Source organism: Neomonachus schauinslandi, chromosome 8 (assembly GCF_002201575.2).
Source record: "Neomonachus schauinslandi chromosome 8, ASM220157v2, whole genome shotgun sequence".
NCBI classification, from domain to species: domain Eukaryota; kingdom Metazoa; phylum Chordata; class Mammalia; order Carnivora; family Phocidae; genus Neomonachus; species Neomonachus schauinslandi.
The window spans coordinates 116,902,838-116,916,418 of NC_058410.1; the positions used below are offsets into that span (position 1 = coordinate 116,902,838).

Consider the following 13,581-nt stretch of genomic DNA (forward strand, 5'->3'; position numbering starts at 1 on the left):
CCTTCTCCTTCTCCAGGTGCCTGCATGGTACTCAGCAGGTCAGTGTTCTCTCTCCTTCTCTTTATTTATTGACTTGTTTTTAATGGCTCTTCTTAGATGATGAAAAATCTTGATCATCCATTGGTGGTCATTGTACCTCCTCTCAAAGGCAGTTATACTGGAGGGAGGCTGTAAACTGTGTTTGTGACAACCAAAGACTGGAAGGTTCTGGCCAAGAATGGGAGTGATCTTTATATCAACACCCCTTATTACTTTGGGTAGATTTTATAAAACTCATAGTTGTAATGTTTAGCTAAATCTTTATTGAGTATGGGTGATTTTAGCTTGCTTAATTTCAGTGTAACAGTATCAGTGAAAATATACTTTATAATGTTCACATTGCCAAGAAAATCTAAGTCTGAGCACAAAGAATTTGGAATCCCTGGTTATGATCTTTGACAAATCATTTCTTTTTCCCCTCTGGGGCTTGAGTCCTTCTTTCATAAAATAGAAAGGACCCTCAGGATAAAGTTTTCAGACTCCAGGTTTGGACAAAAACCAGCTATGAGATTACAATAATGACATTTTTTATTAAAATCTCTTTAATTTGATGTCCGTTAGGCAGGGAATATTAAAATGTTTGATTTCCATGCATTTTGATTCAGCAATTCTATAAGAATTTATCATAAAGAAAACTTCTCCCATGTGCATAGTATAATGTATTAAATGTTTATTGTGGGACTGTTTATAGTAATAATAAATTGGAAGCAATATAAATATTTACCCTGATACAGGAAAAGCTTAAACATGATGCTATAGGCCGTGTCAAAAACAATAAGTAGAGCTCAATTATATGTACTAAAATGGTTGGATGTTCCTTATTGCAGAAATTGATATGTAATGATTCCATTTATGTAAAATAGAATAACTTTTACACTACATTGTGGATATAAGTAATGTCAAATATCTTTTCCTAAATTAAATGACTCCTATAACGTGTATAGCCAGTAGTCCTATATCAGTTAACTAATATCAGTTAACACATATCTGTTGAGTACTCTGGGTATTACACAGGAATAGAAAAGAAGGGAGACCACGGCCCGCATCCAGCCCAATGGCCAATGTCATGCTCCTTGATTAGGACTGCCTGATCCACATTCTCTGGGACAGTCTGTTCATGGGATTTTTCCTTTAAGCCCATGTGGCCTTGCCATTTGTGTTCAACACTCCTGGACCCCCTCACAGCCATACCTTTTTGAATTCTTCCCACTCCAGGGTCACTACATTTGTGGGCCCTTAAGCTCTGACCATTCAAAAGAACCACAATATCCTTGGCCTCTGCCAGTGCGCGTTTTGCCCAGGGGGCATCAGTCACCTTTTAGTTATCATTGATTTCTATACTAAAATAAGTTTCAAGCAGATGGCTTAAGTGACTTGACAAAGGAGTTTGTTTCATAATTAAGCAAAGTCCCCATTTTTGGCTTGCAGCATCCTCCTTCCCTGACCCAGGGAATCCAACCATCCTCTCTGGTAAAGACTGCTCTGCCCTTGCCGCCTGGAACTGCTGGCTTCCAAGTCCTCTCAAGAAAATAATTTTTATGAAAAACTCTTCTTTATGATTCTAAGCATTCAGTTATTAAAAAAAACAAAAACAAAAACAACCTAACCTTATAAATTCTACATTTCACTTTGATATAAAACACTGTTAATCCTTTCCTTCAACCTTCAACACAGAGTAACCTAAATCTTTAGATCAGAAATGGCTACTTATCCTCTTAGGAGCAGTGTGTTGGGAGAGAAAGGGATGAGTGTGGAGAGAAGTACCTTCACTCCTCTCCTACCAAAAGAAGGGATAATTGCTTAATAAGTTACTTTGCCACATTTAATTCTAAATAGGTTTCCTTTATATAGGTTTCACATAACTTACACATAAATGCTATTTGTAAATGCATAGAAAAATTGTCCTTTCAAATGCCAAACTATCAGTAGTTGTTACCTCTGGAGACTATAGTTGAAGAAGTTAGATTATATAGATATATATTTGAAGACATATATGTAACTTTTTTGGAAAACAATGCAAATAAGAAAGAAATGCAGATGGGTCTTTTGTTTCATCCTCCCTCACTCGTTTCCCCAATCTGTCTTTGATTTTCATGCAGTGTCCGGGTTTTCTGTGAAGGGACCGGCTGAGCCCATCATGGTTCTGCTAGGGGCAGATGCCACTCTGCCCTGCCAGCTGTCCCCTGAGCAGAGTGCAGCCCACATGCACATTCGGTGGTACCGAACCCAACTGTCCCCCGCTGTGTTTGTGTACCAGAATGGACAGGAACAAGGTGGGGAGCAAATGCTGGAGTACCGCGGCAGGACAGAGTTGGTGAGGGACTCCATCAACAAAGGGGGAGTGGCCCTGCTGATCCAACACGTTCGTGCCTCTGATCATGGCCAGTACCGGTGTCATTTTAAGGATGGTCAGAGCTCCCAAGAGGCTATTGTGGAGCTGCATGTTGTAGGTATGTTAACCTGGCACAGAGGGTGTATGTCATGGTGTAAAGCAAGGAGAAAAATAAGGATGTCTGGATTCCTAACCTGGCATTTCTTATGATCTTCCGTATATTGATATGCTAATTTACCTTGCAGAATGTCAATTTCTTAAACTATACAGTGAGGCTAAGACTACATACTCTATTCACTTTTAAACACCAAAAAAGGCAATATTTCTGAATACGTTTTTGTATCCTAAAAGATCCCAGAAAATTGACTAGTATTAATTCAGACTAATATTGATACCCTCAGACATTAGTTTTCACCCAATCAGTAGAGAAAGACAATTTATAGGATTAAACTCCTTTTTCTAACTTTAATTGTACCTATTTTTTCCTCTCCTTTAAATGACCCCAAAGTTCTCTTAGTCTAAGTATAGTGCAAAGGCATCAAGTTGATTTCAAAACTGAATCACAGGTTGGTCTAACATTCACTGTGAGAGGTTTATTGACCTCTGAGCTTCAGTTTACTTTTCATTCTGGTGAGGGCATTTCGGTCTTCAGCCTCAGGGACTCCTGAGCCCCAAGGACCCCAGGCCTTAAACACATGCCTTCTCTCCTCAGGGTTGGGCTCTGCACCTCATGTTCATATGATGGGACCTGAGGATGGTGGGATCCGAGTGCTGTGCTCTGCAGATGGCTGGTTCCCAAAACCCAGGGTGCAGTGGAGTGACATGATGGGAGTGAATCTACAGTCCCTCTCTGAGTTTCAGACCCAAGATGAAGATGGGCTCTTTCGTGTGGAAGCATCTCTTGTGGTCACAGACAGCTCTCTGGGCAATGTGACCTGTTCCATCCAGAATCCCCTCTCTGGACAGGAGAAAGCATCAGCCATCCTCCTCCCAGGTGAATGAAGCACAAACCTCAAAGCAGAGTTGGGAGTGTGGTGAGGGCAGGGAGGAGGGAAGGAGGGATGAGGGAGCCTTGGAGAGAGGGCAGGATGGCCTCCAGGCTAGTCCTCACTATGTCTTCACATGCCTGTGTCAGAGCCCTTCTTCCCCAGGATGGACCCATGGAAGGCAGCCCTGGCTGGAACAGTCCCTGTGCTGATGCTCCTCCTCATTGGGATCAGCTACACTGGCTGGAGAGAACATCAAGCCAAAGAAAGAGAAGTAAAGAAAAAGAAAAGAGAATCTCATGAAAGAGATCAGATGAAAAATGAAAAGGAAATGGCACTTAAGGACAAAGGTAAATTGTGGCAGCAGGACAAATACGGTTCGTGGAAAAGCTGGGGGTACAGGTTATATAAGGTGGGTGGGGAAATAAAAGGCTGCCAAAGGACCTCAAGGAAAACACATAGTACCAAATTTCCATAAAGCTGGAGTGTTATGGAAAGGAGGAAACCATGTGGGAAACTTGGAGAGTTGTGGGCAGTGTTCTGTACCCAAACTATGGTGTTGTTTCTCCTTGTGGAAATGTCTTCCCCCATCTTCTCCTCCTATTCTTCCTTCAAGAATTAGCTTCTGAAACACCTAAGAAACCTTGAATTCCCATGAACTGTGGGCACTCCTTCCTCAGTGGCCCTATGACATTTCCCATGTAACTTTTCCTAGCACTTGTCATTTTAGATTCCACATGTATGTTTGCTAATCCTTCTCACCTACTTAACTATGGGACCCCTAAGGGAGGGCCACATTGAATTCATTCAGCTATTCCATGAACTCAAGAGCAGTTAAAACCCAGTTTGATGGATTTTATATCTCTTCTTTCAGATAACCTCAAGGAAGAGCTTGGTGAGTCTTGCTTCTTCTCATGCCCTGTGTAGAATTTGCTCCCTTTTCCACATCTGTTGTAGGTCTCTCACTGAATTTTGTTTCTTTCAGAACAGCGAAAGAAATTATACCTTGCAGGTAAGAGACTAGGTTTCCCACACTCCTCAATGTTTTGATGTCCAACACTTTCTCACCTCCCTCTCTTCAGAGGGAAAGACTGAAAGATTTAATAGTGACTAGTAAAAAAAAAAAAGGGGGAAGGGAGAAGAATGTGAGGCTCTGGATATCTTGCCTTGTCTTAACTGGATTTGTTCTGTTTTAGATTGGAGGAAGGCTCTGCTGTATCCTGGTAAGTAACTCTCTGGCTTAGATCTTGCCATGTGCCTCTGATATTCCAAAGAAAATAAGTAGAGACATAAACATACACACACACACACACACACACATCCATTTGCAAGTTGTGACGATTTATTTGGTATGAATCTATAGTATTTTGTATTTGGAAGCTCAAATATTCAATTGTTTTTCACAGCTAAGGCTAAAGAAGAAATAACTGTTGACTGGTAAATTCCACATGGCTAGAGTAGGACTCGACATGAATTGTTAACCCAACCACTAGGGAGAAGGAAGAAAAAGAACTCAGTGATTTTGATGAGATTTAGGAAGAATAAAGAATACTCTACATTATATCAGCATTTCTATACTGTTAATAAAGTTTAAAAGAGCAGATAACACATCATATCTTATATTTGGGAAAAAGATATTAATTATTATTTTATTTATTTTACCTATTTTAAATAAAGTAAATTTCAAAACATAGGAACAAGGTTTATGTTTGAAAAAGCTTGAAAAACAATCTTTCAAAATATTTTAATATCATTGTAAAAATATATTTATCTGGTAGTAGAGGGAACTGGCTATTTTATATCTTCTAATATCTGTGTCCATGTACTATGTGTGTTTAAGACTGTGTGTGTGCATGTGTAATAGAGTTAGACCTCAAAAGCATACTAGGTAATTCCTTAAATATATAGTTGTGTCATTTTTATATGCTTGATATTATGCTAGATGGTGGCATAAGCCATGATCTCTGACCCTGAATTGCATTGGTGGAAGTAAGCTAAGAACCAGGCAACTGCACACAGCCTGATAAGTACTTTGATAAGACAGGGTCAAGGCGCCCCTCCCAAGGATTAAAGTCAGGTAAACAGTTTCTACTAAGAGTTTTCTTTTCTTTTTTTCCTTTCTTTTCTTTTCGTTTTTCTTTTCTTTCCTTTTCTCTTTTCTTTTCTTTCCTTTCCTAAGATTTTATTTATTTATTTGAGAGAGAGAGAGAGAGTACCAGCAGGGGGAGGGAGAGGAGAAGTAGACTTCCCACTGAGCAGGGAGCCCGAGTAGGGCTCAATACCAGGACCCTGAGATCATGATCTGAGCTGAAGGCAGGTGCCCCTCTACTAAGAGTTTTCTTTGAGGAACTGCTTTAAAAATGTTCCCATGATTCTAGAGGAGAGAGCAAAGTAAGTAAGGATTAGGACATGCAGGTTTTAGTTCCAACTCTACCAATTACACCTGAGGAATTCAGTCATTTTTGCTTTCTTAATCTCAGCCTTCTTATCTCTAAAATGAAGAGATTACAGATGCCCTTTTTGACTCATATATTCATCAATTCTATATAGAGAGTGCTACCTTTCTTAGAAGTAGGCAGCTCAGTGAGAGACCATCAGGAATTATGGATAAGTTCTTACCTGCCTATTGCCCCAAGACACTAAGAGAATATCCAATCTTTAAATAAAATCACAAGTTCTGTCATAAGAGAAGTGGCCCCAGGCAGAGGCAGATGTAGTTCTCTTCCTCGTGAAGAATCTATCTCTGGAGAAAAATATTAAAAATGTGATTACAAGCATTAAAATTAAAAAGGGTCAGTTTAAAAGCCTTGGTCCGAAGATTGAACTCTACTTCGAGGTGGTCATAGGCTGGGAAACCCCTGAAATAAAATAATAAAATAAAATAAAGGATATTTTATAGCTTTCATCCTCAATGAGGAGTGCCACAAAGGCCTTAAAAGGACAGGGGCCTAGAACACTAGACGCTCCAGGTGTTCCCCAGACTTACTCCCCCAGCATTGGGCCAAATGAGGGGATTGTTTCTTTCTTTCTTTTTTTTTTTTTCCGAAAAGGCTTTATTACATGGGGGGGGGGGGGGGGGTTCGGTCCTTCTTGGCTGCCACTTTCCTCATGGCGGCCAGGACGTTGCTCAGCTCCTCTCTCTTCCTCTTGGCGCAGATGTGTGTCCCCACCCTTTTCTTGATGAACTTAAGGGCGCGCTTGTCCTTGGAGACCTTGAGCAGCTCCATGGCCCGCCGCTCCTAGGGGGCGAAGCCGCACACCTCTCGGATCATGTCCCGCACGAACTTGGTGTGCTTGGTGAGGCGCCCGTGGCGGCGGCTGTGCCTCGGCTTGCTCACATTCTTAGTCACCTTGTGGCCCTTGTTGAGGCTCACGGCCATAGAGTAGCGCAGAGCCATGGCGGGGCCGCGGAGTCCAGATGGCAGCCGATCCTACATTCCTGGCACCCCACTAACCTGCTGCTCCTCCGAGGGGATTGTTTCTAATCTGAGACAGCATGTAGGAAGTACACCCTTTGTCTTGTAGTTTCTGGACACTGCTGCGTTCATGGGGCTCAGAGGAGGAGGGAAAGAGAGCTGAGAAGAGACAACAATGAGCCAGGAAAGGAAGTGTGTCCCTCCTCTTCATTCTGTGGGTATGCTTCCATCATAGTCTCAATTTGTATCGCTCTTTTTCAGACTGGAGGAGGGAACTGTTCCGGCCTGGTGAGTGGCTCTTTGTTTATCTTTTTGACTCCTTTCCAACCTGCCCTCTGATATCCCATTTTTCCCTCCTAACATCATCTCCTAGTTGAAAAGACAGAGGCACCATTATTCTGGTAAAGAGAGGGGAGAACATGATCATTAACTGTTGGTCTGAACTGAAAATTGCTGCTAGGATTAGCTACTCTGGTTGTATTTACACCTTCATATATTGGCCATGCTTTCTCACCTGTGGTGGGGGGTGGGGGGGGCCCACTTGGTTCTGAAGGAAATTATAGCCCCTCAGTTGAGGAAATCCCCAACTGAGCAAAAAGTGCTCAAAATGATGAGAGTAACTTAGCTGCTCTTTGTAAAGAAGTCAGCTGACATGGAGCCTATTAATACTAATTGAAGAGCATACTTCTAATTTCTAGATAATTTGGAAAGAACACTATTCTCAAGTAAACACTGCAAGTCCCAGCTCACTCTGGCACTCTGAGATAAGTAGCTTTGAACCCATGGGGAGAGCACCCCATAACTCCACCTCCCCAACACACACACATTCAGAGGACAAGTGTTCTTTCACTATTCGATCCTGTTTCTCTAAAGTGTCACCTGCACAACAGCTTTCTGAAATATATACTGTTGGCCCTTCCCTTCCCTTTTCTTTCCCCACAGTGGATGTGACTATAAATCAGGAAATCCGTCAGAATAATTCTGACCCAGAGAGAAAACAGAAGCTCAGAGAGGAAACACAGGATCTATCTCTTAGTGATAAGAAAGGAGATTGCAACCTTATCACACTTAATCAGGAAGGCTTCACCTCAGGAAGACATTACTGGGAAGTGGATATTAAGAACACTGATGAGTGGACTCTAGGCATTTATGAGATGCCCACAGGCAAGATTGGGTTATCCACAGATCTACAAAACAAGAAATTCAGAGTCTTAGAGAAGAAAGGATGTAAATACAGGGCTCTTACCTATGGCCCTCAAGACATTTCCCTGGAAGAGCATCTCCTGATAGAAAAGTATCCACAAAAGATTGTGATTTTTTTGGATTATGAAGACAAGGACATTTCTTTCTATGACATGACTCAGGGCACCCACATCTTTTCCTTCACCCAGGCAAGATTCTATGGCTCACTCTATCCTTACTTCAGCTTTAAATCCATGCAGCATTCCCCATCTGAGCAATATTAAGTGACTTAGAGGAAGAACCTATACAGTGAAGACAATAGCCTATTCTCTGTAAACCCTAGAATGCCAGTTTTGATGGGTGACCTCAGGCTCACTGATTATAAGGCCTCTTGTCTTGAGGCTCCATGAGTCCTCATGACCAGCAGTGTTTCTTAATTGCAGAGAAGAAACTTTTTGTTGTAATTGTTATTGTTATAAATGCTGTTTCTTGCTTTATATATAATATATCACAGACTGATAATTTTCTAAAATAAATTACTGGAAAAATGAAGTCAATAAAAAAACCAATGCATACAATTACAAGTTGTAATAAGCTTATTGTTAGATTCAATATGCTTAAAATTACTCTGTCAATTTGCTCTGAAATGTTTATAATACTCTAGTTCTGTATTTGTCTCATAAAGAACTGGTAAGAAAGAGTCAATATAGTTCACTGGTCTGTGAACAACACTTGAGTGACACTGGTAAAGCAGTATTCAAAGGGGTAAAAATTAGATAAACTTCTTCACCTTTCTCATAGCAATGCTGAATAAAAGCAAAATAGTGTTATTTTCTAATGTTGAGGGAGAAAAGTTAAATTGTAATTTGAGGGATGAATGGGTGGCTCAGTCAGTTAAACGTCTACCTTTGACTCAGGTCATGATCCCAGGGCCCTGGGATCGAGTCCTACACTGGACTCCTTGCTCAGTAAGGAGCCTACTTCTTCCTCTACCTGCCACTCCCCTGGCTTGTGTGCTCTCTCTCACTCTCTCTCTGACAAATAAATAAATAAAATTTTTAAAATAAATAAATAAATTACAATTTAATGATGCTAATCTATATCTTAAATGCAAGGATAATTTGAGGAAAGAAAAAATAAGTGTCAATCACAATCTAATTCTAACAAATGTGATGATGTTAACATGATAGAGGTCTGGGAAAACCAACGAATAAGAGCATTTTGAGGTACTTATCTTATTAAAGAAAGAGAGAGACATTTTATTGCTTTGCCTAAGATATTAATAAGGGAAATGACTACTTTATATTTGGGGGAATTCTAAGTATATCCACCAGCAGAGGTAAGGAAAGGCCCTTCTTCTCCCTCTAATCAAACCTATCTGTTAGATTAAAATGAGATGACTAGAGGAAAGAGTACTTAGTGTTTAAACAGGGGTAAGAAGAGAATATGCTCCTATGAGCTAGACTGAAAAACCTGGTAAATTCTGTGGATATGGGGTAGAGTACCCTGAAGAATCTTGTCCCAGCAGCAGGGAGTAATTAGCACTAGACTAAAAACTGATCTAATACTGATAAATCTTAAAAGCAAGGCTCAAAAAGATCAAATTATTTACAAGTATCTAACTTCATTCCAGAGCAGAGCTCAACCAGGTAAAATGAACAGTGTCTGGCATCCGATCAAAAATTACCAAGCTTGGAAAGAAGCAAGAAAATCCAACTCATAATGAACAAAAAAAATCAATAAATTGAAATTAACATGGAACTGATACTGATGTTAGATTTAACAGATAAGGACATTAAAACAGAAGTTGTAACTATATTCCAGATATTCAAAAAGTTCACCAGAGATATGCATTTAAAAGAAAGACTCAAATTCAACTTCTTTAGATGGAAATGACAATGTGTTAGATAAAAATTGCCTTGGATATGGTTAGCAGCAGATTAACCATTGCAGAAATAAATGATCAGCGAACTTGAAGACATAGAAATGGAAACTATCCAAATAAAACACACAGAAAAAGAAAAAAATTTAAAAAATAAAGAGTATCAGTGAGTTGTGGGAAAACTTTAAAGAGCCCAGTACAAAGGCAATTGAAGTCCTTGAAAAGAAGAACAGGGTGAATGGAAAAAAAAATTGAGAAAATAAGAACCAAAAATATATTCTAAATTTGATCATTATAGACTCCAGATCCAAAAAAGCTATCCTAGTCTGTTTGGGCTGCACTAAAAATACCATAGATTTAGTGGCATATAAACTACAGAAATTTACTTCTCATGATTCTGGAGGCTGAGAAGTCCAAGATCAAGGTGCCTTCAGATTTGATGTCTAGTGAGAGCTAGTTTCCTGGTTTGTAGATGGTTTTCTTTACACTGTGTCTTTACATGACTGAAGGGTGATGGAGTTCTGTGGGGTCTCCTTTTTAAGGACACAATTTCATTTATAAGGGCTCCACCCTCATGTCTTAATTACCTCCCCAATGTGGAAGTACCAAATACCATCACTTTGGGGATCAAACTTCAACATATGTATTTTGGGAGCACACAAACATTCATTCTATAGCAAAGTTCAATGAACTCAAAGCACAAAAGTAAAGAAAACACATAGCACATGAAAATCAAATTACTTAAAACCAGAGATTTAAAGAAGTCAGAGTAAAAAATTAAAATATCTACTGAAGAACAAAGATAAAGATGACAGAATATTTCTCACTGTAAACAGTGCAAGTGAGAAAACTGGAGGAACATCATAAAGTACTGGAAAAAATATATCAGAATAGATTTAATACTCAGTGAAAAATTTTCAAAAGCAAATGTGAAATAAAGATGTTTTCATTTATAGACAAGCAGAAAAAAAAACAACAATCATTACCAGGAGACCCACACTATAGGAAATGGTAAAAGAGTCCCTTTAGAAAGAAGGAAAATGGTAACCAATGGAAATTTGTATCTATACAAAGGAACGAAGAGAATTGGGAATGGTATCTCTGTAAGGGGAATTATAGAATGATTTCTTTTTATTGTTTAAAATTTTTATTTTTTATTTTTATTTTTTTTAGAAGATTTTATTTATCCATTCATGAGAGACAGAGAAAGAGATGCAGAGGCAGAGGGAGCAGCAGTCTCCCTGCAGAGCAGGGAGCCCAATGTGGGACTCGATCCCAGGATCTTGGGATCATGACCTGAGCCAAAGGCAGATGCTCAACCGACTGAGCAACCCAGGCGTCCCTGTTTAAAAATTTTAAAAGACAAGAGACTCTTTAAACAAAAATAGTAACAGTGAAGAATGGGATTTACAACAGAAGAAAAAATGTAATGTATGACAACAACAGCACAAAGCCCCAGAGGGAAGACATGAAAATACACTGCTGTAAGTCTCCTAGTAGACATGAAGTAATGTAACAGCAGTTGAGGTTAGAATGTTGTAAGTTAAATGTGAATGCTATAAACTGCAAACAACCACTAAAATAACAACAAAATTACAGCTTTTAAGCCAGAAAAGGAAATAAAATGGATCATTGAAAAATAATCAACTAATTAAAACAGAAAAAGGAAAAAGTTAACATAGTATAGATAGAACAAATAGAAAATAAACAGATGATAGACTTGAACCATATCAGCAATCACATCAAATGCAAAGGAAGATCATTGGATTGATTAAGAAAATAAATAGCTAAATATATGCTGCCCACAAGAAAAATATTTTAAATATAAAAACACAAATAGGTTAAAATTAAAATGATTGAAAAAGACATATTATACAAACATTAATGAAAAGATAGCTGGAATGGCTCTATTAACATCAAAGTAGATTACAAAACAAAGAGTGAATATTATCCAGGATAAAGAAGGTCATTCTATAACACTAAAGGGATCAAATCATCAAGAGATTGTTGTAATACTAAAAGTTTAGATAACAATAAACATTTAAGTAAACATAAACAATAAATGCTAAATATTATTTAAGAGACCTTCAAAATTCATAAATAAAAATCTGATACCCATCTGTAAATAATGGATGGAACAAGTAGATTATAAGGATATGGAAGGCTTGAATGAAACCATCAACCAACATGACCTAATTGACATTTATAGAACATACCACTGAGCAAGAGAAAACACATTTTATTCAAGCTCATGCAGAATATTTACAGAGAGAGACCATCTTCTGAGCCACGAACTATATCTCAATAAATTAAAAAAGATTCACATTATAGGAACTATCTTCTCTGTTCACAATAAACTTAAACTAGAAAGCAACCCAGGAAGATATCTGCAAAAATCCCAACATATTTGGAAACATACCTCTACAAACCTTGGGTCAAACAAGAAACAAAAAAGGAAATTAGAATTAGACTTTAAAAAACAGTACATAGTGAAAATCCAAGGCCAAGAGGGGGGACAAAAAAAAGAGCAGTAGAGGAAGTTAAAGCCTTTAGTGCCTATGCTACAGAAAACATTAAATACAGCTTAACTCCTATCAGATTAATATAAATCTTCCCACTAAAGGCCTAATTGCTTTAGTTTCTATTACCTCATCCAAGAAATATGACTTTCAGCAAAAAATTACAAGGCATGCCAAAGGCAAAAACAAAACGAAATACACACACACACAAAACAAAAAACAAACAAAATAGTTTGAAAAGGCAAATTCAGCATCAGAATAAGACTCAGATATGACACAGAAGTTGTAATTATCAGGCAGAAAATTTAAAATAATTCTGAATAATATAGTAAGGGCTCCAGTGGAAATAAAAAAGGAAACATGCAAGACCACATCGGTAACATAAGCAGAGATACAAAAAATTCTAAGAACGAACCCAGTGGGAATGCTAGAAATAAAAAAATATATATAGTAACAGAAATGAAGAATGCATTTGATGGCATTTTTTGTCAGTAAACCTAAAATGGCCAAGGAAAGAGTCAGTGAACCTGAAGAGAGGTGAATAGAAATTTCCCAAACTAAAATGCAAGAAAGAATGACAAAAAGAGAACAGAACATCCAATAACTATGGGACATATCTAAAGATATAACATCTGTGCAATAGGAATACCGGGAGAAGAGAGAAAGCAGAAGAAATATTTGAAGTAATAATGGCTGAGAGCTTCCCAAACTATTTGACAGGGAAACACAGATCCAGGAAGCTCAGAGAAAACCAAAAAAGGAGAAACACTAAAAACGTTATACCTAAGCACATTATACTCAAACTGTATAAAACCAAAGACAAATGGAAAATCTCAAAGAAAGTTACATATTGCCCATAGAGGAACAAGAGTAAGAATTACAGCTAATTTCTTGTCAGAAAGCATGTAAGCAGGAAGACAGTAAATTGGAATCTTTCAGTGGAATGGAAGGAATTACATATCCAGCAAAAACAGTGTGCTAAGTAAAAAAGCCAGACACAAGAAGTCACATATGGTACAATGCAATTTATATGAAATATCTGGAATAGGTCAAACCATACAGACAAGAAGCAGATTACTGGTTTCCGAGGGAGGGGGAGAGGAAGTAATGAAGAGTGACTGCTTCATGGGCAGGAAGTCTCCTTCAGAAGTGATAAAAATGTTTTAGAACTAAATAGAACTAACAGTTTCACAGCACTGTGAACAAAATTTTGGGAGATTATAGT

General features: G+C 38.4%; 1 protein-coding gene and 1 pseudogene across 1 annotated transcript; one reads left to right on the forward strand and one right to left on the reverse strand.

The window, feature by feature from the left end:
• Positions 1-1,738: 1,738 nt before the first annotated feature.
• Positions 1,739-8,239, forward strand: LOC110586900 (butyrophilin-like protein 1). The gene is made up of 9 exons (XM_021697205.1): positions 1,739-1,799; positions 2,139-2,489; positions 3,084-3,365; positions 3,507-3,707; positions 4,232-4,252; positions 4,343-4,369; positions 4,554-4,580; positions 7,035-7,061; positions 7,716-8,239. The coding sequence occupies exons 1-9, from the start codon at positions 1,739-1,741 to the stop codon at positions 8,237-8,239; spliced, it is 1,521 nt and encodes a 506-aa protein (XP_021552880.1).
• LOC110586773 lies at positions 6,414-6,755 on the reverse strand (annotated as a pseudogene).
• Positions 8,240-13,581: the final 5,342 nt, after the last annotated feature.

What these genes read in the sequence shown, in the direction of transcription:
- LOC110586900 (XM_021697205.1), top strand. Translation starts at nt 1,739, where the DNA reads ATGGCTACTTATCCTCTTAGGAGCAGTGTGTTGGGAGAGAAAGGGATG. An exon ending in TAACCTCAAGGAAGAGCTTG is followed by an intron (nt 4,253 to 4,342) that starts GTGAGTCTTGCT and finishes TGTTTCTTTCAG; the next exon opens with AACAGCGAAAGAAATTATAC. An exon ending in GAGGGAACTGTTCCGGCCTG is followed by an intron (nt 7,062 to 7,715) that starts GTGAGTGGCTCT and finishes CTTTCCCCACAG; the next exon opens with TGGATGTGACTATAAATCAG.